The sequence below is a fragment of the Nothobranchius furzeri genome, chromosome 17, assembly GCF_043380555.1.
Source record: "Nothobranchius furzeri strain GRZ-AD chromosome 17, NfurGRZ-RIMD1, whole genome shotgun sequence".
Classification (NCBI taxonomy): domain Eukaryota; kingdom Metazoa; phylum Chordata; class Actinopteri; order Cyprinodontiformes; family Nothobranchiidae; genus Nothobranchius; species Nothobranchius furzeri.
The window spans coordinates 55,350,899-55,376,025 of NC_091757.1; the positions used below are offsets into that span (position 1 = coordinate 55,350,899).

Sequence of the window (25,127 nt, forward strand, 5' to 3'; positions counted from 1 at the left end):
CAGTATCTATCTACAGTATCTATCATCTATCTATCTATCTACAGTATCTATCTACAGTATCTATCTACAGTATCTATCTACAGTATCTATCATCTATCATCTATCTATCTATCTATCTACAGTATCTATCTATCTATCTATCTATCTATCTATCTATCTATCTATCTACAGTATCTATCTATCTATATCTACAGTATCTATCTACAGTATCTATCTATCTATCATCTATCATCTATCTATCATCTATCTACAGTATCTATCTACAGTATCTATCTATCTATCTATCTATCTATCTATCTATCATCTATCTATCATCTATCTATCATCTATCTATCTATCATCTATCATCTATCTATCTATCTATCTATAATCTATCTATCATCTATCATCTATCTGTTATCTATTATCTATCTATCTACAGTATCTATCTACAGTATCTATCTATCTATCTATCTATCTATCTATCTATCTATCTATCTACAGTATCTATCTACAGTATCTATCTATCTATCTACAGTATCTATCTACAGTATCTATCTATCTATCTATCTATCTATCTACAGTATCTATCTACAGTATCTATCTATCATCTATCTATCTATCTATCTATCTATCTATCTATCTATCTACAGTATCTATCTATCTATCATCTATCTATCTATCTATCTATCTATCTATCTATCTATCTATCTATCTACAGTATCTATCTATCTATCTATCTATCTATCTACAGTATCTATCTACAGTATCTATCTACAGTATCTATCTATCTATCTCCAGTATCTATCTATCTACAGTATCTATCTATCTATCATCTATCTATCATCTATCTATCTATCTACAGTATCTATCTATCTATCTATCTATCTATCTATCTACAGTATCTATCTATCTATCTATCTACAGTATCTATCTATCTATCTATCTACAGTATCTATCTATCTATCTATCTACAGTATCTATCTATCTATCTACAGTATCTATCTACAGTATCTATCTACAGTATCTATCTACAGTATCTATCTACAGTATCTATCTATCTATCTATCTATCTATCTATCTATCTACAGTATCTATCTACAGTATCTACAGTATCTATCTACAGTATCTACAGTATCTATCTATCTATCTATCTATCTATCTATCTATCTACAGTATCTATCTATCTATCTATCTATCTATCTACAGTATCTATCTACAGTATCTATCTACAGTATCTATCATCTATCATCTATCTATCTATCTATCTATCATCTATCTATCTTTCTATCTATCTACAGTATCTATCTATCTATCTATCTATCTATCTACAGTATCTATCTATCTATCTACAGTATCTATCTACAGTATCTATCTACAGTATCTATCTATCATCTATCTATCATCTATCTATCATCTATCTATCATCTATCTATCTACAGTATCTATCTACAGTATCTATCTATCTATCTATCTATCTATCTATCTATCATCTATCTATCATCTATCTATCATCTATCATCTATCTATCTATCATCTATCTATCTATCTATCTATCTATCATCTATCTATCTATCATCTATCTATTATCTATTATCTATCTATCTACAGTATCTATCTACAGTATCTATCTATCTATCTATCTATCTATCTATCTATCTATCTATCTATCTATCTATCTACAGTATCTATCTACAGTATCTATCTATCTATCTATCTATCTACAGTATCTATCTACAGTATCTATCTATCTATCTATCTATCTACAGTATCTATCTATCTATCTATCTATCTACAGTATCTATCTATCTATCTACAGTATCTATCTATCTATCTATCTACAGTATCTATCTATCTATCTATCTATCTATCTATCTACAGTATCTATCTATCTATCTATCTACAGTATCTATCTATCTATCTATCTATCTATCTATCTATCTATCTATCTATCTACAGTATCTATCTATCTATCTATCTACAGTATCTATCTATCTATCTATCTACAGTATCTATCTATCTATCTATCTACAGTATCTATCTATCTATCTATCTATCTATCTATCATCTATCTATCTACAGTATCTATCTACAGTATCTATCTACAGTATCTATCTACAGTATCTATCTATCTATCTACAGTATCTATCTACAGTATCTATCTACAGTATCTATCTATCTATCTATCTATCTATCTATCTATCTATCTATCTATCTATCTATCTATCTATCTACAGTATCTACAGTATCTATCTACAGTATCTATCTATCTATCTATCTGTCTATCTATCCACAGTATCTATCTACAGTATCTATCTACAGTATCTATCTACAGTATCTATCTATCTATCTACAGTATCTATCTACAGTATCTATCTATCTATCTATCTATCTATCTATCTATCTATCTACAGTATCTACAGTATCTATCTACAGTATCTATCTATCTATCTACAGTATCTACAGTATCTATCTACAGTATCTATCTATCTATCTATCTATCTATCTATCTATCTATCTATCTATCTATCTATCTATCTATCTACAGTATCTATCTACAGTATCTATCTATTTATCTATCTACAGTATCTATCTACAGTATCTATCTATCTATCTATCTATCTATCTATCTATCTATCTATCTATCTATCTATCTATCTACAGTATCTATCTACAGTATCTATCTACAGTATCTATCTATCTATCTATCTATCTATCTATCTATCTATCATCTATCTATCATCTATCTATCTATCTACAGTATCTATCTATCTATCTATCTATCATCTATCTATCTATCTATCTATCTATCTATTTATCTATCTACAGTATCTATCTACAGTATCTATCTATCATCTATCTATCTACAGTATCTATCTATCTACAGTATCTATCTATCTATCTACAGTATCTATCTATCTATCTATCTATCTACAGTATCTATCTATCTATATCTACAGTATCTATCTACAGTATCTATCTATCTATCATCTATCTATCATCTATCTATCATCTATCTACAGTATCTATCTACAGTATCTATCTATCTATCTATCTATCTATCTATCTATCTATCTATCTATCTATCATCTATCTATCATCTATCTATCATCTATCTATCTATCATCTATCATCTATCTATCTATCTATCTATCATCTATCTATCATCTATCATCTATCTGTTATCTATTATCTATCTATCTACAGTATCTATCTACAGTATCTATCTATCTATCTATCTATCTATCTATCTACAGTATCTATCTACAGTATCTATCTATCTATCTACAGTATCTATCTACAGTATCTATCTATCTATCTATCTATCTATCTATCTATCTATCTACAGTATCTATCTACAGTATCTATCTATCATCTATCTATCTATCTATCTATCTATCTATCTATCTATCTACAGTATCTATCATCTATCTATCTATCTATCTATCTATCTATCTATCTATCTATCTATCTATCTATCTATCTATCTATCTACAGTATCTATCTATCTATCTATCTATCTATCTACAGTATCTATCTACAGTATCTATCTACAGTATCTATCTATCTATCTACAGTATCTATCTATCTACAGTATCTATCTATCTATCATCTATCTATCATCTATCTATCTATCTATCATCTATCTATCTACAGTATCTATCTACAGTATCTATCTACAGTATCTATCTACAGTATCTATCTACAGTATCTATCTATCTATCTATCTATCTATCTATCTACAGTATCTATCTACAGTATCTACAGTATCTATCTACAGTATCTACAGTATCTATCTATCTATCTATCTATCTATCTATCTACAGTATCTATCTATCTATCTATCTATCTATCTATCTACAGTATCTATCTACAGTATCTATCTACAGTATCTATCATCTATCATCTATCTATCTATCTATCATCTATCTATCTTTCTATCTATCTACAGTATCTATCTATCTATCTATCTATCTATCTATCTATCTATCTACAGTATCTATCTATCTATCTATCTACAGTATCTATCTACAGTATCTATCTATCATCTATCTATCATCTATCTATCATCTATCTATCATCTATCTATCATCTATCTACAGTATCTATCTATCTATCTATCTATCTATCATCTATCTATCATCTATCTATCATCTATCATCTATCTATCTATCATCTATCTATCTATCTATCTATCTATCATCTATCTATCTATCATCTATCTATTATCTATTATCTATCTATCTACAGTATCTATCTACAGTATCTATCTATCTATCTATCTATCTATCTATCTATCTATCTATCTATCTATCTATCTATCTATCTATCTACAGTATCTATCTACAGTATCTATCTATCTATCTATCTACAGTATCTATCTACAGTATCTATCTATCTATCTATCTATCTACAGTATCTATCTATCTATCTATCTATCTATCTATCTACAGTATCTATCTATCTATCTACAGTATCTATCTATCTATCTATCTACAGTATCTATCTATCTATCTATCTATCTATCTACAGTATCTATCTATCTATCTATCTACAGTATCTATCTATCTATCTATCTATCTATCTATCTATCTATCTATCTATCTATCTACAGTATCTATCTATCTATCTATCTACAGTATCTATCTATCTATCTATCTACAGTATCTATCTATCTATCTATCTATCTACAGTATCTATCTATCTATCTATCTATCTATCTATCTATCTATCTATCTATCTATCTATCTATCATCTATCTATCTACAGTATCTATCTACAGTATCTATCTACAGTATCTATCTACAGTATCTATCTATCTATCTACAGTATCTATCTACAGTATCTATCTACAGTATCTATCTATCTATCTATCTATCTATCTATCTATCTATCTATCTATCTATCTATCTATCTATCTATCTATCTATCTACAGTATCTACAGTATCTATCTACAGTATCTATCTATCTATCTATCTGTCTATCTATCCACAGTATCTATCTACAGTATCTATCTACAGTATCTATCTACAGTATCTATCTATCTATCTACAGTATCTATCTACAGTATCTATCTATCTATCTATCTATCTATCTATCTATCTACAGTATCTATCTACAGTATCTATCTACAGTATCTATCTATCTATCTATCTATCTATCTATCTATCTATCATCTATCTATCATCTATCTATCTATCTACAGTATCTATCTATCTATCTATCTATCTATCTATCATCTATCTATCTATCTATCTATCTATCTATTTATCTATCTACAGTATCTATCTACAGTATCTATCTATCATCTATCTATCTACAGTATCTATCTATCTACAGTATCTATCTATCTATCTACAGTATCTATCTATCTATCTATCTACAGTATCTATCTATCTATCTACAGTATCTATCTATCTATCTATCTATCTATCTATCTAAGCTTTATTTATATCTATCCAAGCTTTATTTATAAAGCGCCTTCTGCAACCCTGTCAGGAAGCCCAATGCGCTGAGGACAATATTTGAGGACATATGGCGTTCTCTCTTTGTTTTCCTAGATTGCTCTGATGAGGGATTTCTAGCTTTCTTTGGCTCAAGTCTCTAAACCGCAGGTCTACCACAGACGTATATATGTAAAAGCCCCGTGGACTAGCGCTGCTGTAGTTGCTGGCCGCCATTTTAGATGCATCTCCATTCACCCCCAGTGCATTAATTTCTACTAAGGAAGGTGCTACCCAACTAAAAACACATTTTATCAAGCGTTTTCATAAAATCAGACACAAGTAGCTCACTCTGCATTGACTTTGGACTTTTCTACGGCCTCTGCTTTGGAGAGTGAGACCCATCCGTAAAGCAATACGCAGTCAGTACTTCTGACGGCAGACCGCGGGTCAAAAACTATATATAACACCATCACAGCTCCAAAAACAAATATAATAGGTGATGGTATGCCACCAGAACCTTTCTAAAAGGCATTATTTAAGGTGTAAAAGTTGTGGAATGGGGCTTTGAGTGATATAGTTTAATCTAAAGTAATGATGTTTTTCATTGGTCAGAGGACAGCGAGAGCTCTGCTCAGCTTCTCAGGACGAAAAGTGACGCTGGAGTTTTAAGGCGAGGCCAGCGTAGATCCCCGAGTGACCAGAGAAAAATCAGACGCCATCGATTCTCCATCAACGGACACTTCTACAACCATAAGGTGGCGCTAGCAGAGTCTGGAAATATAACAACCTAAAGAGAGTTTATAACGGTGGTGGTACACTAATACAGTATAAAAAATGACACGCATGTTTTGTTGTTCTCTTCAGACAGCAGTGTTTACACCTGCTTTTGGTTCGGTCACGAATGTTCGGATCAACAGCTGCATGACCACACCTCAAGTGCTTCGAGTCCTCCTCAACAAGTTCAAAATAGAAAACAGCCCAGACGATTTTGCGATCTACCTTGTCCACGCCAGCGGAGGTGAGTCGGCTTGTTTCTGGTTGTCTTCATTACTTAAATTACATCTCACTTTTGTTGTTCTAGCTGCTTCTTTCCAGGTGGTGCATTCAACCGTAGAACAGAATCCATCCTACTAAAAGCACATAGCGACAGTTTTTATGTTTGAGTGTGAATCCTCACCAGAGTAGATCTCATATGGGGGCTTTCCAGCAGCGTGGGTCTGTATTTTCGCCCAACTTTTCATCGTTCCAAGCATACACATGCTAGCACAAAATACCTTTTAGCATTGGGTACAGAATTCGGTACTTTTTAAGGTACCGACCGAATTCCATCGTACCGACTGAGCACCGATTCACGTCATTTGAAACGGTGCCTCGTTTCGGTACCTGTCCTTCATAACGAGAACTTGCCTAGACAGCTGCGCATGCGCAAGAGCGTTATGTCATCGGTCGCTGCGAGCGAGGTGTAAACAGAGCAGCATGGTAGAAAGAACGCACGCTAAAGCTTGGGTCCACTTCACTAAATGTGATGGGTAACTGGGTGATGATGAAACCAGTGACAACGATCTAAGTGAGACATCCTCATCTTAATCTGCTCCGGTAGGTAAATAAAATGTTTACGATAACGTTAGCTTGATTTGTTAGCTTCCGTTTCGCTAATGGTGCGTTCGCTTTCTCCTCGGAACTATGAATTTACGACTAGAAGAACATGAACGCGCTCTAAAGTTTGGCTTCACTTTACTAAATGCGACGGGTGATTGGGTGAAGATGAAACCAGCGACAACGATCTAAGTGTGAGGCATCATCGTTTTAATCTGCTCCAGCAGCTAAATAAACTGTTTAAGATAACGTTAGCTTGGTATGTTAGCTTCCATTGCCACCATTGTTATCAGCTAATGGTGCGTTCGCTTTCTCCTCGGAAATTCTAACCTCCCAGTAGGAAAAATCAAAGAAAAAGGACGGCAAAAGGAATGAAGATACACAGTAAATTTAGTTCACAGTAAAGATGTTTGCTTCAGTTTAATTATCAGCTTATAAAACTACAAGGACGATGTTAAAATACAAACAGTTGTATGTTATTTATCGTGGTATTTAACAAATATGGTTATATATTGAGAAATATATTTTATTATAAAGGAGAATTAAAATAATAAACACTCAAAAGTATCTAAAATTGGTACCGTAAAGTACCGGTATCGATTCCTATGTACCGGCAATTAGTACCGAATCGATTCAAATGTCAAAGGTACCCATCCCTAGTTCCAAGCATACACATGCTAGCACAAAATACCTTTCCATGGCAAATAAACAGAGCATTACAAAGTCAGCCGATGGAGGAACCAGATAGACGTGATAATGAACGGGGAGGAAAGAGCTTCCCTCTCTAATGGGAGGTAAAGTGTTTTCCTAGTGGGAGCTTGTGTCACTTAGAATTAGGATAACCCGTCAGAGTGCTGGAGGTGGATGAACGCTGCTATCGGCTCTATCTGAGCGAAGCATCCAGTGACTGCTATTCCACCTAAACTCGTGTGCAAACTCGGCTCGGCTCAAGAATCTGTTGTCTTTGTAGTTTTGTGTGCGTTTGCCTCCGTCTCGAGCATCGTGAAGCAGTTTGTGTTTTTCTTTTCCTGTGAAAGGTGCAATAGAAGTCCATCGAGTGACTTATTTGATGTCTGTTTGGATGTTGTTGTTTTTTTTGTTCAGAGCGTGTGAAGCTCAAACGGACCGACTTCCCTCTGGTGCTCAGAGTCATGCAGGGTCCATGTGAGCAGGTCTGCAAAGTTTTCCTCATGGAAGAAGACTTGGGTGAAGAAGTCACATATGATGTAAATCACAACATCTACTGGAACTCTACCTGATACAGAGCTGGGACTGAAGCAGCAGCGGTTTGTTTTGTCCACCAGGTGGCGCAGTATATCAAGTTTGAGATGCCTGTCCTTCAAAGTTTTATCACCAAGCTGAAGGAGGAGGAGGACAGAGAGGTCCACAAACTCAGACGAAGGTACCAGAAACGCTAAAAATAAGGCTCTTCACACGTTAACTTTTAACGTTGGCATTTTATCCCCCGATGTTTTTATATTTTCAGGTATAATTACCTGCGGTGCATCATTGAAAAGCAGCTCCGATGTCTTCCTGAAAGAGCAAAGTGTATCTGATCTGATCACGGTGAGGCTTTCCTCCAAAACACAAAAACTTTCCTTCTGATGTCACATCCTCCCAGCTGAAACCAACAGGGTGACTGAAAATTCATCAAGATCTCACTTCTCCTCTAGAAACGACCAACATGTCCGTTGTCATCCCAGAGTCAGTGGTGTGACCGTTTACACGAATCCGATCAGAGCCCGTCCCCGTCAGTCCTCACAAAAAGAACGACACAAGAGTTTGTGATTTCAGTCTTTTTGGTTTATTTCTGAGGCGTTCTGTCTTCTGTCTCCCCTCTGGAAAATATTCAGATCAGTTAGAAGCACAGATGGAAAATGTGACGCTAAAAGTGCCTGTTTAAAACTTTCTCTAAGCACAAAACAGACTCGTGAGGTCAAGTTTGTCCTAAAAAAGTCCTAAACTACCCGAACATCAAAATAAATGGACGTCAGCACAAAAATATGAAGTCCATGTTTACACAGACAAAGCAAAGTTGTTCTGGAAGCAGATTCAGCTTTCCCAGAATACACTGAGAGCTTTTCCCTTCCTGTCACGGAGACAAATAATTTCTGGGAATTAATTATTTTATTACATCTTAAAAGTTTATTTCAGACTCGGCTTATTTAGATAAAATGTTCATCTGTTTTCTACCATAAAAATGAAATAAGAAGTGTATTCATGTATCGATAACACGTTTGTCTTGTTTTTATTTGTCAAAAATCATACAGTCACCCATGATTTCACAAGTGTTCATGCTCCAGGAAACCTTAGAACATCTGGAGCGTTGGTGTTTTACTTTATTTAATTTTTTTGTCTAAACTTCGTGTTTGCTGGCAGATTGTGTTTTATTTGGACAGGTGAAGCTTTTTAAGGTATTTTTGGTGGAGTTTTTTATCTTCGTATTCGCCGCACAGACTTTACTTGCTTCTAATCCTGTAATTTCACACAATATAAACCCTTATGTTGGATTAATTTAAAAGAACAAAAAATTAGCCAAGTTATGGAGACATCCATCCTTTAGTTGGACGTTAATTTGGTTTTATTAAAAGTCCAACGAGCACAAAAAGAGAACTCCACTAGACTGTGAATGATTCTGTTCATCTCTCTTTAAACGTGTGAATGAGCTGTAGAAACGCTGCTTGTTGCCTCCCATTTGCAGCACTTTGCATACGTTTGGTCAATATTCAGTGACAGATCTCACCGTATGAATCCTTAGGTGTGTGACTCTGTTTTATTTTTACTGGCTTTTAACACTTGCCTGCTTTGTTATTGTCTTTTACATAATAGTGAAGAAATTTTGCATTTTAAAACGTCAACGACTTGATGCCATTACTTTGAAAAGGAAGGTCATTTCATACGATTGTAATTTAATAAAAAAATAACTGGAAAACATCCATACTGTGTATTTTAATACATCTTTCCTGTTTTGATTAAAAATGTAAGATTAAAATTTTCTACAGATTAAAATGAAACTTAAGAATTTCTTCTGGTGGACGATAAACAAGTCACGGTGGAAGCTTCAGGAGGACTATTCTAGTTTCTTCTCTGACTAGAAGATTAAATAATTTAGACTAAATTAGAAACACAAATGTGGCCTGGTTTAATCCTGCTGGTATTTAAGTGTGATGTCATGGCTTCAGCGGCTCACTGCACCAGCAGCCAATGAGCATTTGTGAAATCAGTCCACCTGTGTGAGATTGTCTGGAGGATCACAAGCTCGCCGTGATACACACTTTCCTACAGTCAGAGGAGAGCAACCCGTGCACATTTCAGAGGGAAGAAGAGTATCGCCGCAGTACCAGCAGCTCAACAGGTGGGATTAAGGTGGGATTATTCATATATTTCCTTCTAATGGGTTTTTTAAATCTCACATTTCATTATAAATTGCTCTAAACGACGGAGTGTTGATGGAAATCATCACAAATGCAGCTTTAATTTTATTTATTTGTGAATGAATGGCTTCTATCTATAAAATGTGGGTGTATTAGCCTAATTACATAGTAGGAATATTTAATGCTAATGGAAAGCACACTGAATTGCCTCTGTATGAAGCTGCCTTGCATTGCCCTAATAAGGCGTTAACTAGAAGAAACGGAACATGATTTAAAGTTTAATTGTAGTTTTTATTGTTAAATATGAATAGCCCGCTGTCTGACTTGATCAAGACCTCCAGCCTTCAGATATGTTAAAATTACTGTAAATTCGGAGTATTTTTGCAATTTGGGACTTTTTCTGTGCAAAAGTTCTTTCATACATTTATCGATCCACTTTTCTTCAGTTATTCATATGCACGTGCTTTTTCCCTGTTCTTAATTACCTGGCCAGTTTCTTTCCCCACCGGGGGGCCATGTCGCTGTTTGGCATTTACATTTGTTTACCCACCCAGCTGGCCTGGTCTGTGGATCCAGAACCGGATCTAAGCCGTCCCATCCTAATTAAGAGGACACAGATTATGAGAGCTATCTGATCCCGTGTCAGCTGTATTGTGCCTTGTTGCTTATGTAAGATGTTGTTTTTTTAAAGCTGGATTAAGCTCTCTTTACTGTTCCTAACATAACGCTAATGTAAAAATACCAGACAGACGGTCCGAAGCTGCTCCGACCCCGTACTGTTAATCTGTTTGTGTAAGGCCTATCCACCTAAAAGAACCAGCGGTTACGGGGCGGCGTGTTCGAGCATCAAAAAGGTGTTCGTACTAAACGTAACCAATTAAGTTTTGTGGGGAAATTTTTATTTTGAATTTCTATTCAAGAAGATTTGTAAAATGTTTTTATTTTGTAGACCAGGGCTCTCTGACCAACCCTGGCCCTTGAAATCTCCCCATCCTGTATGTTTTAATTGTTTCCCTGCTCCAGTACACCTGATTCAATGGTTGAATCCCCTGTTCACCAGGACACCCAGCTCTTGAAAAGCCAGGTATTCATTAGTAATTACAATCATGAGTGTTGGAGCAACGAAACAACTAAAACACTGAACAGTAATCTCGAGGACCAGCACTATGCACCTGAATCCTTTGTAATTATCTTTTCTAATTTCTTTTTTCTCAGGTTGAAAACATCATGTTGGGCCTCCAGAAGTCTCCCACCACAGCAGCTCTCTGTTTGCTCCTTCTGTGCACCTTGCTACCCAGCTCTGATGCCCGCCGTGGCCGTGGAGGTGGCGGCGGTGGTTTTGGTCGAGGTGGTGGTGGTGGATACAGCCGTGGGTGGGGTGGTCAGTCCTACAGACCCGCACCCGTCCAGGTACCTGTCCAGAACAGAGGTCCAAGTGCAGGGAAGGTGGCTGGAGCTGCAGCTGCAGGAGCAATAGGAGGAGCGATGATCGGGTCTGCGCTGAGCCGCCCGGGGTATGGGTATGGGTACGGAGGATATGGAGGGTATGGGGGATATGGTGGATATGGACCAGGGTATGGTCCCCCTCGATATGGAGGTGGCTATGGCCCAAGGCCTGCCTATGAGCCTGAAGGCTCTGGAGACATGGAGTACTACACCGGAGCATCCAGCGGTCCCATCTACAACAGTATCATTGTAGTCATTGGGTTTGTGGTGTCCCACCTGATGGGCCACTGGGTGGCACTCGTGTAGAACTGAAATCCCAAAAATAAATCCGAAACCTGTCAGAGAACAACCCATAACCTGGCACAGAGGAGGACCATTTTAAAGTCACACCTGACCTAAAGTCTGATTCATCTCTGCGATTCTTCACTGAACTGTAAAGAAAACGTGAAAAAGCAACGGCATCGGTGAGATTTATGCTTCAGAAATGAAAAGTTCTACTTCACAAAGTCATTTGACAGATTTGATGTTGTAAACAACTATTTGCACTATGTCCTTCTCTTGTTTTTCCCTTTCTGAGGCCACGTTTTTGTACTTTAATGATATGGCAGTGATGATATCACTAATACAGATAGATCTAGGAATGTCACAATAGAAGCTCTTTCTCTAATAAAAGCTAGATTACTATTCTGATTGAGTCTACCTCAGGATTAGGGTCTTAAGCAGCTACACTCTTATTGTAGTGCCATTAATTATTATGTGCAAATTACAAATATTTAAAGTGTACAATTGCTTACTCTACATACATTAATTATTGGTATCACATTTTTTAACATGCACTATGATACCAGTAAGTATTTTGGACTCAGCTGTTTATTGTAAATTTTTGAGAGCTAAATTTTTTGACATGTTTTGTTTCTTCTGGAGATTTATATTAAGAAACGCATTTACTTCTGTTTATTTGTGTGATGTTAATAAAAAATGTTAATTGTATGGCATGATTTATTAATATTTAGATACAAGGACATAAATAGGACATGACATTTAAATGAATATTATGAGATTATTTTCAGTATTAGAAATAACACGATTTTGTTTTCCATAACTGGTAATATTTTTTCTTAAAGTGACTTCAGTGGTCATCCACAAATTGATGTTTTAAATGCTAAGCAACATGTTTCTATGTATGGTTAAAAAAAAAGCAAAATAAAAGGTATTAGCTCTGTTTTCATACACTGATTAATAAAACTCTTTTTTTTTAAAAGCCTCTTCAGTTCAGCTGATTTGCTTCGTCTCTATTCTAACCAAGACGAAAACCACATTGCTCCTCCTCTATCTGAGATTCAACTATCGATCGGACCCTCCTCTCCAGTACCTTGGAGTAGACCTTTCCAGGGAGGCTGAGGAGTGTGATCCCCCTATAGTTGGAACACAGCCTCAGGTCACCCTTCTTAAAGATGGGGACCACCACCCCGGTCTGCCACTCCACAGGAACTGCCCCCGATGACCACGCAATGTTGCAGAGACGTGTCAACCACGACAGCCCTACAACATCCATAGACTTGAGATACCCAGGACGAATCTCATCCGCCCCCGGGGCTCTGCCGCTGTGTAGTTGTTTGACTACCTCAGCAACTTCTGCCCCCGAGATTGGACAGTCCATCCCCAGGTCTCCCGACTCTGGTTCCTCGTCGGAATGCACGTAGGTGGGATTGAGGAGCTCCTCAAAGTATTCCTTCCACCGTCCGACTATAGCCCCAGTTGACGTCAGCAGCTCCCCATCCCCACTGTAAACAGTGTGAGCGAGTTGCTGCCTTCCTCTCCTGAGGCGCCGTACAGTTTGCCCGAACCTCTTTGGAGCCGATCGATAGTCTTTCTCCATGGCCTCACCAAACTCCTCCCACGCCACACCTTGCGACCACAGCTAGCAACAGCCGCCTCAACAATCGCAGAGTGGAACAAGGCCCACTCGGAGTCAATGTCCCCCACTGCTCTCGGGACGCGGTCAAAGCTCTGCCGGAGGTGGGAGTTGAAGACTGTCTTGACAGGTTCTTCTGCCAGGCGTTCCCAGCAGACCCTCACTATGCGTTTGGGTCTGCCAGGTCTACGCGGCATCTTCCCCTGCCATCTGATCCAACTCACCACCAGGTGGTGATCAGTTGACAGCTCCGCTCCTCTCTTCACTCGGGTGTCCAAAACATACGGCCGCAGGTCAGATGATACGACTACGAAGTCTATCATCGACCTGCGACCTAGGCTGCCCTGGTACCAAGTGTACTGATGGGCATCCTTATGTTCGAACATGGTGTTCGTTATGGCCAAACTACGGCTTGCACACAAGTCCAATAACGAAACACCACTTGAGTTCAGATCAGGCGGGCCGTTCCTCCCAGTCACACCCCTCCAGGTCATGCTGCCATTGCCCACATGAGCATTGAAGTCCCCCAGCAGGACAATGGACTCCCCTGATGGAGCACTATCCAGCATTCGTCCCAGGGACTCCAAAAAGGGTGGGTACTCTGAACTGATATTTGGCCCATAAGCACAAACAACAGTCAGAACCCGTTCCCCGCCCAAAGGCACAGGGAAGCTACCCCCTCGTCCGCTGGGGTAAACCCCAACACACTTGCAGAGAGTCTTGGGGCTAACAATAAGCCAACCCCAGCCCTCCGCCTCTCACACGGGGCAACTCCAGCAAAGGAGAGTGTCCAACCCCTCTCAAGGACTTGGGTTCCAGAGCCAATGCTATGTGTCGAGGTGAGTCCGACTATATCTAGCCGGTACCGCTCAACCTCTGCCACAAGCTCCTGCTCCTTCCCCGCCAGCGAGGTGACGTTCCATTTCCCAAAAACCAGTTTCCTTGTCTGGGGATCGGACTGCCAAGGCTCCCGCCTCGGTCTGCCACCCGATCCACACTGCACTGGACCCTTCATGTTCCTCCTGCAGGTGGTGGGTCCACAGTTGGATGAGCCCATGTATCCGGTTCGGGCTGGGCCCGGCCGGGCCCCATGGGCGAAAGCCCGGCCACCAGGCGCTCGCTCACGGGCCCCAACCCCAGGCCTGGCTCCAGGGTGGGACCCCGGTAACCCTCCGGGCCGGGCACTCAGACTCTTTGAATTTACGTCCATGAAAGATCCTCTGAACCGTTCTTTGTCTCACCCTTCACCTAAGACCCATTTGTCATGGGAGACCCTACCAGGGGCACAAAGTGCCCCAGACAACATAGCTCCTAGGATCATTAGCGCACTCAAACACCTCCAGCACGATAAGGTGACGGTTCAAGAAAGCGTGTAAGAAATTTTTTTTAATATAAACAATAACCCAAAAACTGAAAATAATTTTAAATTGTAAGAAAAGTTTAGACATTATTTAGAAACTAGAAAAGCCAGTGGATGACAGAAAGCTCGGATTTAGAGATTTAATGGATATGATTCTTTGCAAGCAGGCACGCTTATGTTGGAAAGTCATGCTGTCAAAGAGATTCACATCATATTTTTCACAATACTGTAACAGAATCTGCAACACGGAGATATTAATCTCATGTTAACACTTGTTTTAAGGCAGCACATCTCCATCAAATAGGTCGCCTACTTAATAAAAACCAAGACCACAGCTACAAGTTTGATGAAAATGTCCGGTTTTTCATCCAGGAGCAGGGATCAAATTATGGGGGAGCAGCTGGATGTCCTGCACATCCAGGGAGAGCCGGGGAAAGGTTTCCACGTCTTTTATAATAAGGACTCTCAGCTACTGGGCATTCTTTGAGCAGAGAGCGCTGATCGTAGGTGCGCTCCAGGCAGCTGCATTCTGCGCGTGGTACATGCTAAAAGTGGCGCAACCAAAAAAAAAAGCTATCATTAACACACGATCGTTCTTGTCCGTTTATATCCTTTCTGGTACTCCGTCTTTTAATCGTGCCTGACGCGCTTGCTCATGGTCTGCTGCGGTGATTTCACCTCACTGACGCAGCATCGCAATGCGCACTCCGCTTTGCGGTCAGGAGATCCCTTTGAAGTAACTGATGAGGTGAAAAAGTAAGAATCGAGGCAGCAGTTTTTCTGGGAGGGTTTAGAGGAGATGCAGGAAGATGAGAGACAGACAGGACAGGAAAATAAACACATTAAAACAAGAAAACAAAGAAAAATATTTGAAAAGTAAAATGTAGGTAGATTTATCTCCACTACACGTTTTAAAGCAACAAGTTATACACATCATATTTATACATCTGATACAATTCAGGTCACCTTCAAAACTCACACACCCAGGGCTGTTTCAAGGCATTTTGGGGGCCAAGGCCAAACAGAACACAGAATTTTCACCTTTTTCTGTACTTCATTTTGTTGCACTGGAATTTCATGTTGTGTCATATGTAGGTAGTTTGGACCCCCACCAGTGTGTAAATGTATGTGAATGGGTGAATGACTGATTGTGTTGTAAAGCGTCTGGGGGGGGGGGGGGGGGGGGGGACTCTAGAGGGCACTATATCAAATACAGGCCATTTACCATTTTAAACCATTTACCGGTAGTTTTGGCAGTGTGAGCAGGTGCCAGGTCGTGCTGAAAAATGAAATCTTCATCTCCATAAAGCTTTTCAGCAGATGGAAGCATGAAGTGCTCCAAAATCTCCTGATAGCTTGCTGCATTGACCCTGCCCTTGATAAAACCAAGTGGACCAACACCAGCAGCCGCTGTTTCTGGTTCAAAAGTGGCTTAACCTGGGGAATGCGGCACCTGTAGCCCATTTCCTGCACACGCCTGTACACGCTGGCTCTGGATGTTTCTACTCCAGACTCAGTCCACTGCTTCCGCAGGTCCCCCAAGGTCTGGAATCGGTCCTTCTCCACAATTTTCCTCAGGGTCCGGTCACCTCTTCTCGTTGTGCAGCATTTTCTGCCACACTTGTTCCTTCCCACAGACCTCCCACTGAGGTGCCTTGATACAGCACTCTGGGAACAGCCTATTCGTTCAGAAATTTCTTTGCTTGAGGGTGTCAATGATGGCCTTCTGGACAGCAGTCAGGTCGGCAGTCTTACCCATGATTGCGGTTTTGAGTAATGAACCAGGCTGGGAGTTTTAAAAGCCTCAGGAATCTTTTGCAGGTGTTTAGAGTTAATTAGTTGATTCAGATGATTAGGTTAATAGCTCGTTTAGAGAACCTTTTCATGATATGCAAATTTTTTGAGATAGGAATTTTGGGTTTTCATGAGCTGTATGCCAAAATCATCAATATTAGAAACAATAAAAGACTTTAACCACTTCAGTTGTGTGTAATGAAACTAATATATATGAAAGTCTAATGTTTATCAGTACATTACAGACAATAATGAACTTTATCACAATATGCTACTTTTTAAAGAAGGGCATATATATATATATATATATATATATATATATATATATATATATATATATATATATATATATATATATATATAATATATGTATATATGTATATATAATATATACGTATATATGTATATATAATATATACATATATATGTATATATGTAAATATATATATATATATATGTATGTATGTATATGTATATATATAAATATCGAAACAACGCCACAGCGAACACGTGCCATAGGGCGGCCAAACTTAATATTAGAAAGTGTGACTTTTTAGTTTGGTTGGGCAGTATATTATGATGTGGAAGGGCATAGTTATAACTAAGTTCTAATTCTGAAGGAATGCCTGATTATGAGCTGTGTTTACAATTATGAAATAAAGCCTTAAATATAAGTTTAAATCAAAATACCAAATGTTAAATTTTGAGTTGACTAACTTTAGACACATACATTTAAATGTACATGCAAGCACAAAAAAATGAGCCTTCTTTCAATCACAGTTAAAAACTTATGTCAGCTTTTTCAAAGAGTCGTCCACCTGTCAGATGGTTTATTATCTTTATTTTCAGCTATTAAGCCGCATAAAGATTAAAGGTGTTGTTAAATGTGTGTTCAGTGCAAAATTTAAAGAACATCTGAACCTAATTTTACAAAAAAAACACGATACATGAAAACTGAACGTTTACTTTTGATTCTTTATTTAAACAGATGGCTCTAGCCTCACTGTTGATCGGTCTCAGATTGCACCTTCCTGTGGCGGCCAAAGCGTAACGTAGGTCTCAGCACTGGAATAAAAGCTCTTAGTGATCCTCTGGCTGCCCCGTGATCCAGAAGAGAAAAAGGTTTAATGAGCTCTAAGAGAAATGAGTGGTTAGGAGAGCTTTTAGAAGCTTTTCTCAGTGGATCGTGGTGCATTAATGAATCCTTAATCACGATGGATGCAGACAACTGCAAGTCTTTTTCACACATACAATCAGACAAAACCTCTCAACTGTTGAATCCAGACGTGGTTACAACACTGGGGCTACTTTTTATTTTTTTACAGATAAGAATAACATATTTTGTTTACAAAAGAGTCATTTTATTTATATTTTTCCATCTCTGTATTAAAGTGATTTTAGAAACAAAAACAAACAGAAAGTACCTAATGTTTTATTGATTTTATGTTATGGTTAATACTATGGTGACTCTATACATGGAAAAACACCAACAATAAAATTAGGTTTTAGATTTCTGCATGAACAGTTATTCATATTTCAGGGGTACTTTACATGAAGAGCTTTTCAGGAAAAGGAAAATACAATTTATAAGCACAAAACCAATGCATGAATTTGGACCTAAAGCCAAACATATGGGTGTCAGAGGAGACTGGCATGATTTTAGTTAGTCTTGACTAAATTTTAAAAAAAGTCAGTGAAGTTGATGAATAAATCAGTTTTGAACAGAATATTTTAATTTAATTAACTTTGCAGCGGGTATCTGTTTAATGATATGTTTAACAAGTCGTCGTCGTCGTCTTCCTCCACTTATCCGGGTCCGGGTCGCGGGGGCAGCATCCCAACTAGGGAGCTCCAGACCGTCCTCTCCCCGGCCACCTCCACCAGCTCCTCCGGCAGGACCCCAAGGAGTTCCCGGACCAGATTGGAGATGTAACCTCTCCAACGTGTCCTGGGTCGACCCGGGGGCCTCCTGCCGGCAGGACCTGCCCGAAACACCTCCCCAGGGAGGCGTCCAGGAGGCATCCTGACCAGATGCCCAAAACACCTCAACTGACTCCTTTCGATCCGGAGGAGCAGCGGTTCTACTCCGAGTCCCTCCCGAATGTCCGAGCTCCTCACCCTATCTCTAAGGCTGAGCCCGGCCACCCTACGGAGGAAACTCATTTCGGCCGCTTGTATCCGCGATCTCGTTCTTTCTTTAACAAGTGATGCATAAAATATTATTGCTATACAATTATTAAACTTTCTATTTGTGGTTTTCTTGTCTTGAAGAGACGATGTGTAGTTTTTACCATTAACCTCTGGAAAAAGAATTAAATGATGCCCGGCTGTTAAAAGTATTGGCGGCTTTGTAACGTATAACCATAACAATTAGGTCTAAATTACATGGGAGCGTGTCTAAGTCTCTGGGTGATGCCATGTTTCCTTCTACGTGAGCCCGTGAGGATGAAACACATTTACTGACTTGTAAGAAGTGGTTACAAAACTTTTGCCATTCATAAATGTTGTTTTACACATTTATCTCCCTGTCCATTGTCGGTGATGAAAGAGTCTGATGTGGTTGTCATTCTGCTTGCGGTTGAACAATCTGACGAAGTACTTGTTCGAAAATTGCACTCAGGAATTTTCTATCCTAATGGCCATCCGTTGATAAGGTCTTACTCAAACACAAAAATACCGCTTGCTTGCAATTACTTAGGTAAGTACTGCCCCCTATCGCCAAAGAAAATACACACCGTCACTTTAACCTACAGCAGCGATGCTGTCGATGTAATTAAATATCCAAAATTTCATGCAGCCCTGTTTATTTACACCTTGTAACCATAACAGAGCCAGAAACGGCACCAAAGTGCAAACTGGTCGAACGTCCAGGCCCACAGCTGCTTTTCTGCCTACTTCAAACTAAGTAGCGGAATGCTAATTTAGCCGTTTTAGCTACATGATAACGCCAGTAGTCTGATGTGTTTATGTTTATCGTGGTTAGGGTTTTAATTTAGCGTCAAGTTCATCTCAGGCCAAACAAAACTTTTAGTAAGCGTAGTTTAAACTCGGCACAGCATGTGTGACAGATTTAATGAAATAGAAATAATCAGAAGTGCAAATAGACCATTTCTCATAGCAGCTCTAACCATGTTATACCAACACATTCTCACTCCCAGCGCAGCAAAAACAAACGCTTGGTCAGCCACCCTCCGCCTCAGACCCCTGACGCCAAAAGTGCCCTTTTTCGTTACTTATGTGCGAAAAGGGCTTTTTCCCTTTTCTGACGGCAGATCCCAATGCAGCGTTACACTGACGCGATGGGATGTCCGCAGCCAGGGCACCAAACAAGCTCATTGTACCTCACCCTAACCTTATCCTCTTATTTAACCTTGACCTCACCCCTATCCTAACATTAACCATCTTGCTAGCGAACATGTTAGTGATGCGTCGCGTCGGTCGCTCTAAAAGCCGGCTCTATGAAGTGAACGGCAGGAGCTGCCTCATCATTGGTCGGGTTTGGACTGAGCCAACGCGAGGGGGAGGTATCAACTACCAAGGTGGAGGTTAAAAGCAGAGGGTATTTGTAGCCTCCCCATCGCCAGATGGTACGTTCTAACGTTCCCCTCGGGCGGCAAATACGAAAATTCACAGTCAGAATGCATGGGAAGCAAACGCTTGATCACAGTGAGAGTAACGTTTTAGGTAGCAAGAGGGTTAAGGTTAGGGTGAGGGTGAGGGGAAGGTTATAATAGTGAAACGTTAAGGTTTAGGTGCGGTTAAACGAGCTGGTTTGGTGCCGCATCAACGGACATCTAATCACGTCAGTTTTACGCTGCATTGGGATCTGCAGTCAGAAAAGGGGAAAACCCTTACGTCAGGGGTCTGAGGCGGAGGGTGGCTGACCAAGCGTTTGTTTTTGACGCGCTGGGAGTTAGAATGTGTTGCACACGTCGGCCATGTTGGACCGCTCTATCAGGACAATCCAGACTCTTCTCATGCATCGTTCCACAAATGTGGAATGACCTTCCAAGCACTACCAGAACAGCGGCTTCCTTTTCAATTTTCAAGAAACTCCTGAAGACCTGCTCTTCAGAGAGCATCTTCTTAACTAGCACCCTCCCTGCACCCGTCCCCCCTCTCTACTGTCCACTCCTTTTTCCCTCCTCTCCATGACTGATGTCAAGTTGTTGTTATTGTTGTTGTTAGCCTCAAGGGCAACATGCCGATTATCACTTGTAAGTCGCTTTGGACAAAAGCATCTGCTAAACACATAAACATAAACATATTGAATTTTGAGTTGTGGGCTGGTGAGAAACATTTATTTTTCCAAGTTGGAATTCCAACTTTAGAGGATCTTCTAGTTGTTTATTTTTTTGACTCTGATCAAAGAGATTCTTGGCTTTAGTTGTGCAGCATTAGTACGTTTTTATTCAGTAGCATCAGTGTGGTGGTGCTGAGCACAGATAAAAGCCCGTGGAAGCTCATCTGCAGTCCCTGCACTCCACTGCTGGCTGTCGGCTGGGTCTTTTTCTTCAAGTACCTTTCGGAGTAAACTATGAAAAGCTCTATACATCTCCTCACCTTCATCTGTTTGATCAGTGCTGGGTAGCCAATTTCCACAATGCTGACTGTGTCATCTTCATTGGGAGTTGAAGCATTGATCTCAGGTTTGTTCAGGGGTTGGGAAGGTGAAATAGTTGTGAGGTCTCCTGCTTTGGTGTTGTTTATTGTATTGTTGCTTGTTGTTGTTGCGATTACAGAAGCAGTCGTTGTGGCTTTAGTTTTGGTGAGTTCTTGCTTGTTCGTATTTCGATTCTCCTCTGGAAGAAGATCGGTTCTCCTCATGCAGGATTCCATGAACCTGTCAAAGTTCTCAGGTAGTTCACCATATTTGTAGTCCCTGCTGTAGTCGTTCTTGTCAGTGGACTTCATGCCATACCTCCTGTACATGTAGTAGTTGTAGTAGTACTCCTCCTGGGGGCTGTGGAAATGGAAATGAGGATGAGGGAACCTTCCCATCCCGTAGCCTAGAGCCATTCCTGCTATAGCCCCTCCAGCTGCAGCCATTGCTGCACTGCGCCCAAACCCTTTGGATTTGGAAGATGGTGCATATCCCATTTGCTGAACTGAGTGGGAGAAGGGAGAACCACCGCCTCCTCCATAACCTCCATATCCATAGCTGCCGCCATAGTGAGGGCTCAAGATTTTGTTGTTTGGGTTATGGTTTATGTAACTACCTGGGTAGTTTCCATAGCCTCCTGCATATGATGGGTAACCACCAGCTGGGAAACTTGGGTACTGAGGATAGCTTCCATAACTAGGGTAACCTCCGGGTCGGCTGGGGTACTGAGGGTACCCTCCTGGCTGCTGGGGGTAACCCACTGGGTGGCCTGGGTACTGCCCTCCTGCTGGCTGCTGGGGGTAACCCACTGGGTGGCCTGGGTACTGAGGGTACCTTCCTGCTGGCTGCTGGGGGTAACCTACTGGGTGGCCTGGGTACTGAGGGTACCCTCCTGCTGGCTGCTGAGAGTAACCTCCTTTTTCCTTTTTCATGCCTGTATCTTTAGACTTTGTATTTACATCTGTTTTCGATTTGAAGGGCTTTTTTAAAACACTCAGAATGCCTCCCTTTCCTTTCTTGGTTGCCAGTGAGAGATTGAAGTGAACGAAAAGAACGGATAAACACAAGATGGTCGCCACAGTGAACTTCATCTTTCTTCTGCAGGAAGATGCCACAGAAACAAAAATAAAATTAGCAAGAGAGTGCATTCATGTACAAATGTATAATGAGTACAGATCTTGAATTAGAATTGGTCTGATGTTGAAATTTAGTTGCTGATTTTAAACATATAACACTGATAAAAAAGCCAAGGACAGAATAAATCATTTAAAAGGGAAAATACATGTTCACCAGCTGATGTTATTTAGCAAAACCTTGTATTGCATGTTTTATTCTTGTTAGCTTAAAGAACCAAATGTGATTGTGTTTATGGGACATCTGCAGTGATTGGCTTTACCTAGAGAGTCCCTCTGTGTCGGTGCAAGGCTGGTTTCTTTTCAGACTATTTGTCTAGCTGATTTAGCCAAGCTGTTGGATGATGCTAAACCCAGTGGCTCTCCGGATGTTATTTAGCCTCCGCATATTTTTTTGTTGTTGTTTTTTTTTAGCAGTTGAATTTGCTAATTCTGCACACAATCAACACCAGTCTGGTTTCTGGTGTTGTGCCCAATGATTAAAAATCAAAAAAAGGTTATTCACTCACTCCTAAAGAAGCTTGGGTAACTACCGTAATTTCCGGACTATAGAGCGCACCTCAATATAAGCCGCACCAACAAAAAAAAAAAAGGTTTTCTACACACACGCCGCACTCGAATACAAGCCGCGGCGCAGCAGCCACATGCAGGTCTCCGGCGCACAGCGCATGTTCGGCCATAACATTAGATAATTAGACAGAAAGACGCTACACTGAGGTTTTTTGTTGTTGTTTTAATTCAACAAAACAGATTTTAAACACGGGTGAACGTGCCTGCAAGTGTAGAAAAGAAAACAGCACTGATAGCATTCATATTTCTGGATGTTATAAAATAAAAACAGCACTGACACGTTATTACCGGTAATTTGCATGTTTAGAAGAAAAGAACAGCGCTGACACAGCATTAATAAGCCCTGGATGATTAGAAAATAACAACTGCACACAAAACATGCCTGGTTAGTAAATAAAACACACTTGCCTACCAGAAGAAGTCATTCGCTCTCATCTTCCTCTTGCACCCTAAAGCCATTAAAGTCCTCTTCTTCAGTGTCGGAGTTGAACAGCCTCAGAAGAGCTTCGTCACATACCTTTTCTGTGGTGATGTCGGTGTCGCTGTCCGTGTTGCTGTCATCATCCCCGGGTGAAGCTGGCTTGAATGAGTTCTTCCCGCTGCCATCTCCAGCGCCGAACCATGGATTCATTCATGCCAAGCTTACGCGCGGCAGCGCTGTTTCCCTCCTTTACCGCCAGATCGATGGCCTTCAACTTAAATGCGGCATCATATGAACTCATACGTGTAGTTACCATGATGAGGGGGTATGGATTTGAAAAAAATCTTCGTTGTGCCGGCTGCTTGCATGTGCTAAATTAAAATGAGCACTTTCTTCGATTTCCACTTTTGACTTCCTGTTTCACTTTCTGCTAAAGCGCCCCCTGGTGGCAGGTGAAGGAAAATCTTCAGTAAAGCCGCACCTCATTATAAGCCACATGGTTCAAAGCGTGGGAAAAAAGTAGCGGCTTATAGTCCAGAAATTACGGTAGGTTGGAATTTCTGGCCTGGCCTTGAGTTAGTTCAGGTCTTATCTTTCTGACAAGATGGTATGTGTGAGGATGGGTGTTTTTTCTTCTGTTTTATCCCATTTACCATGGGGTGTCCCCCAAGGTTTGATACTGGGACCTCTGTTTTTTTTTTTTTCTGTTTATATTCTTCCATTGGGTGATATCCTGCAGAAGTATGGCATTGCTTTCTATGATGATTGCCACCTACTTGAGAAAGGGCTTTCTCAGTGGCAGGTCAAATTCTATGGAACAAATTTACTTTATTTATTAGGCAGTCTTCTTCAAGACTTACTTTTATGATCTCGCTTTTAACTCAGTGTAAACTATTTTTACTAGATTTTACATAACTGTTTTTATTTCTTGGTTTCATACATTTTATATTCATGTCTACATAGAATGTTAGTGGCATATTTTAGGTCTGTAATGAGCTACAGAACAAAAGGGTGAGTTAAGTTGGCCAGTTTGTTTTCAGACTGAAAAGCAGTTTGCAAGTTTTGTGGTTAAAATAGCAGAATAACAAATATGTGTGGAAAAAGTACGCTGAAGTCTTCACATGCATTTGCAGCACACACAGCCCATCTGTCACCAGCATGAAGCTGGCAGGCTGGTGACCGTTCAGTCGTTTAAACTTAGACCAGGCAGTCACACTTTAACCCTTCACTTCTGCTTATTTACACAGCAACAATTTCTTTAAATGCTCTCAGCAATACTGATTTTAAATTTTTTTTTAGTCAAACAAAACATAAACATGCATACTTCTGAGAGAATGTGCAAATTCATTCTCCAGATCTATATTTTTAAATCAACACTCATAAACACTGCAGCGTACTCACCCTTTGAGTCTGTTACCATCACAGCTGTGACCACCACCCTCCCACCCACCCCCCTACTCTACTCTGATTTCAGACACCCCCCAGCTC

The 25,127-nt window shown here is 39.8% G+C and overlaps 3 protein-coding genes across 4 annotated transcripts in view; 2 read left to right on the forward strand and 1 right to left on the reverse strand.

The window, feature by feature from the left end:
* The window catches only part of rassf2b (Ras association domain family member 2b), a 128,968-nt gene extending 119,718 nt beyond the window's left edge, over positions 1 to 9,250 (forward strand). For both annotated transcript variants that reach the window (XM_070546194.1, XM_070546193.1), the window contains 6 exons: positions 6,040 to 6,182; positions 6,292 to 6,445; positions 8,128 to 8,249; positions 8,328 to 8,425; positions 8,510 to 8,589; positions 8,697 to 9,250. In XM_070546194.1, coding sequence (XP_070402295.1) covers positions 6,040 to 6,182; positions 6,292 to 6,445; positions 8,128 to 8,249; positions 8,328 to 8,425; positions 8,510 to 8,579 — 587 coding nt within the window. In that variant the 3' untranslated portion in view covers positions 8,580 to 8,589; positions 8,697 to 9,250. The remainder of the gene's footprint in view (positions 1 to 6,039; positions 6,183 to 6,291; positions 6,446 to 8,127; positions 8,250 to 8,327; positions 8,426 to 8,509; positions 8,590 to 8,696) is intronic.
* Positions 9,251 to 9,299: 49 nt separating this feature from the next.
* LOC129153005 (uncharacterized) lies at positions 9,300 to 12,068 on the forward strand. Its single transcript, XM_054731622.2, has 4 exons — positions 9,300 to 9,348; positions 9,403 to 9,437; positions 10,248 to 10,378; positions 11,613 to 12,068. Exons 1-4 carry the CDS (start codon positions 9,300 to 9,302, stop codon positions 11,872 to 11,874), a joined length of 477 nt encoding a protein of 158 aa, XP_054587597.2. The 3' UTR covers positions 11,875 to 12,068.
* Positions 12,069 to 21,063: 8,995 nt separating this feature from the next.
* On the reverse strand, positions 21,064 to 25,084 carry sprn2 (shadow of prion protein 2). The gene is made up of 2 exons (XM_015973102.3): positions 25,041 to 25,084; positions 21,064 to 22,613 (listed from the first exon to the last, which is right to left on the reverse strand). Exon 2 carries the CDS (start codon positions 22,604 to 22,606, stop codon positions 21,296 to 21,298), a length of 1,311 nt encoding a protein of 436 aa, XP_015828588.3. The 5' UTR covers positions 22,607 to 22,613; positions 25,041 to 25,084; the 3' UTR covers positions 21,064 to 21,295.
* Between the last annotated feature and the right edge of the window lie 43 nt (positions 25,085 to 25,127).

Bases quoted from the DNA above. Each gene is read 5' to 3' on its own strand.
- sprn2 (XM_015973102.3), bottom strand. From the start codon at position 22,606: ATGAAGTTCACTGTGGCGACCATCTTGTGTTTATCCGTTCTTTTCGTT.
- LOC129153005 (XM_054731622.2), top strand. From the start codon at position 9,300: ATGATTTCACAAGTGTTCATGCTCCAGGAAACCTTAGAACATCTGGAG. The intron at 9,349-9,402 runs GTTGGTGTTTTA...GTTTGCTGGCAG, and splicing joins AACCTTAGAACATCTGGAGC to ATTGTGTTTTATTTGGACAG. The intron at 9,438-10,247 runs GTATTTTTGGTG...TTGTGAAATCAG, and splicing joins GACAGGTGAAGCTTTTTAAG to TCCACCTGTGTGAGATTGTC.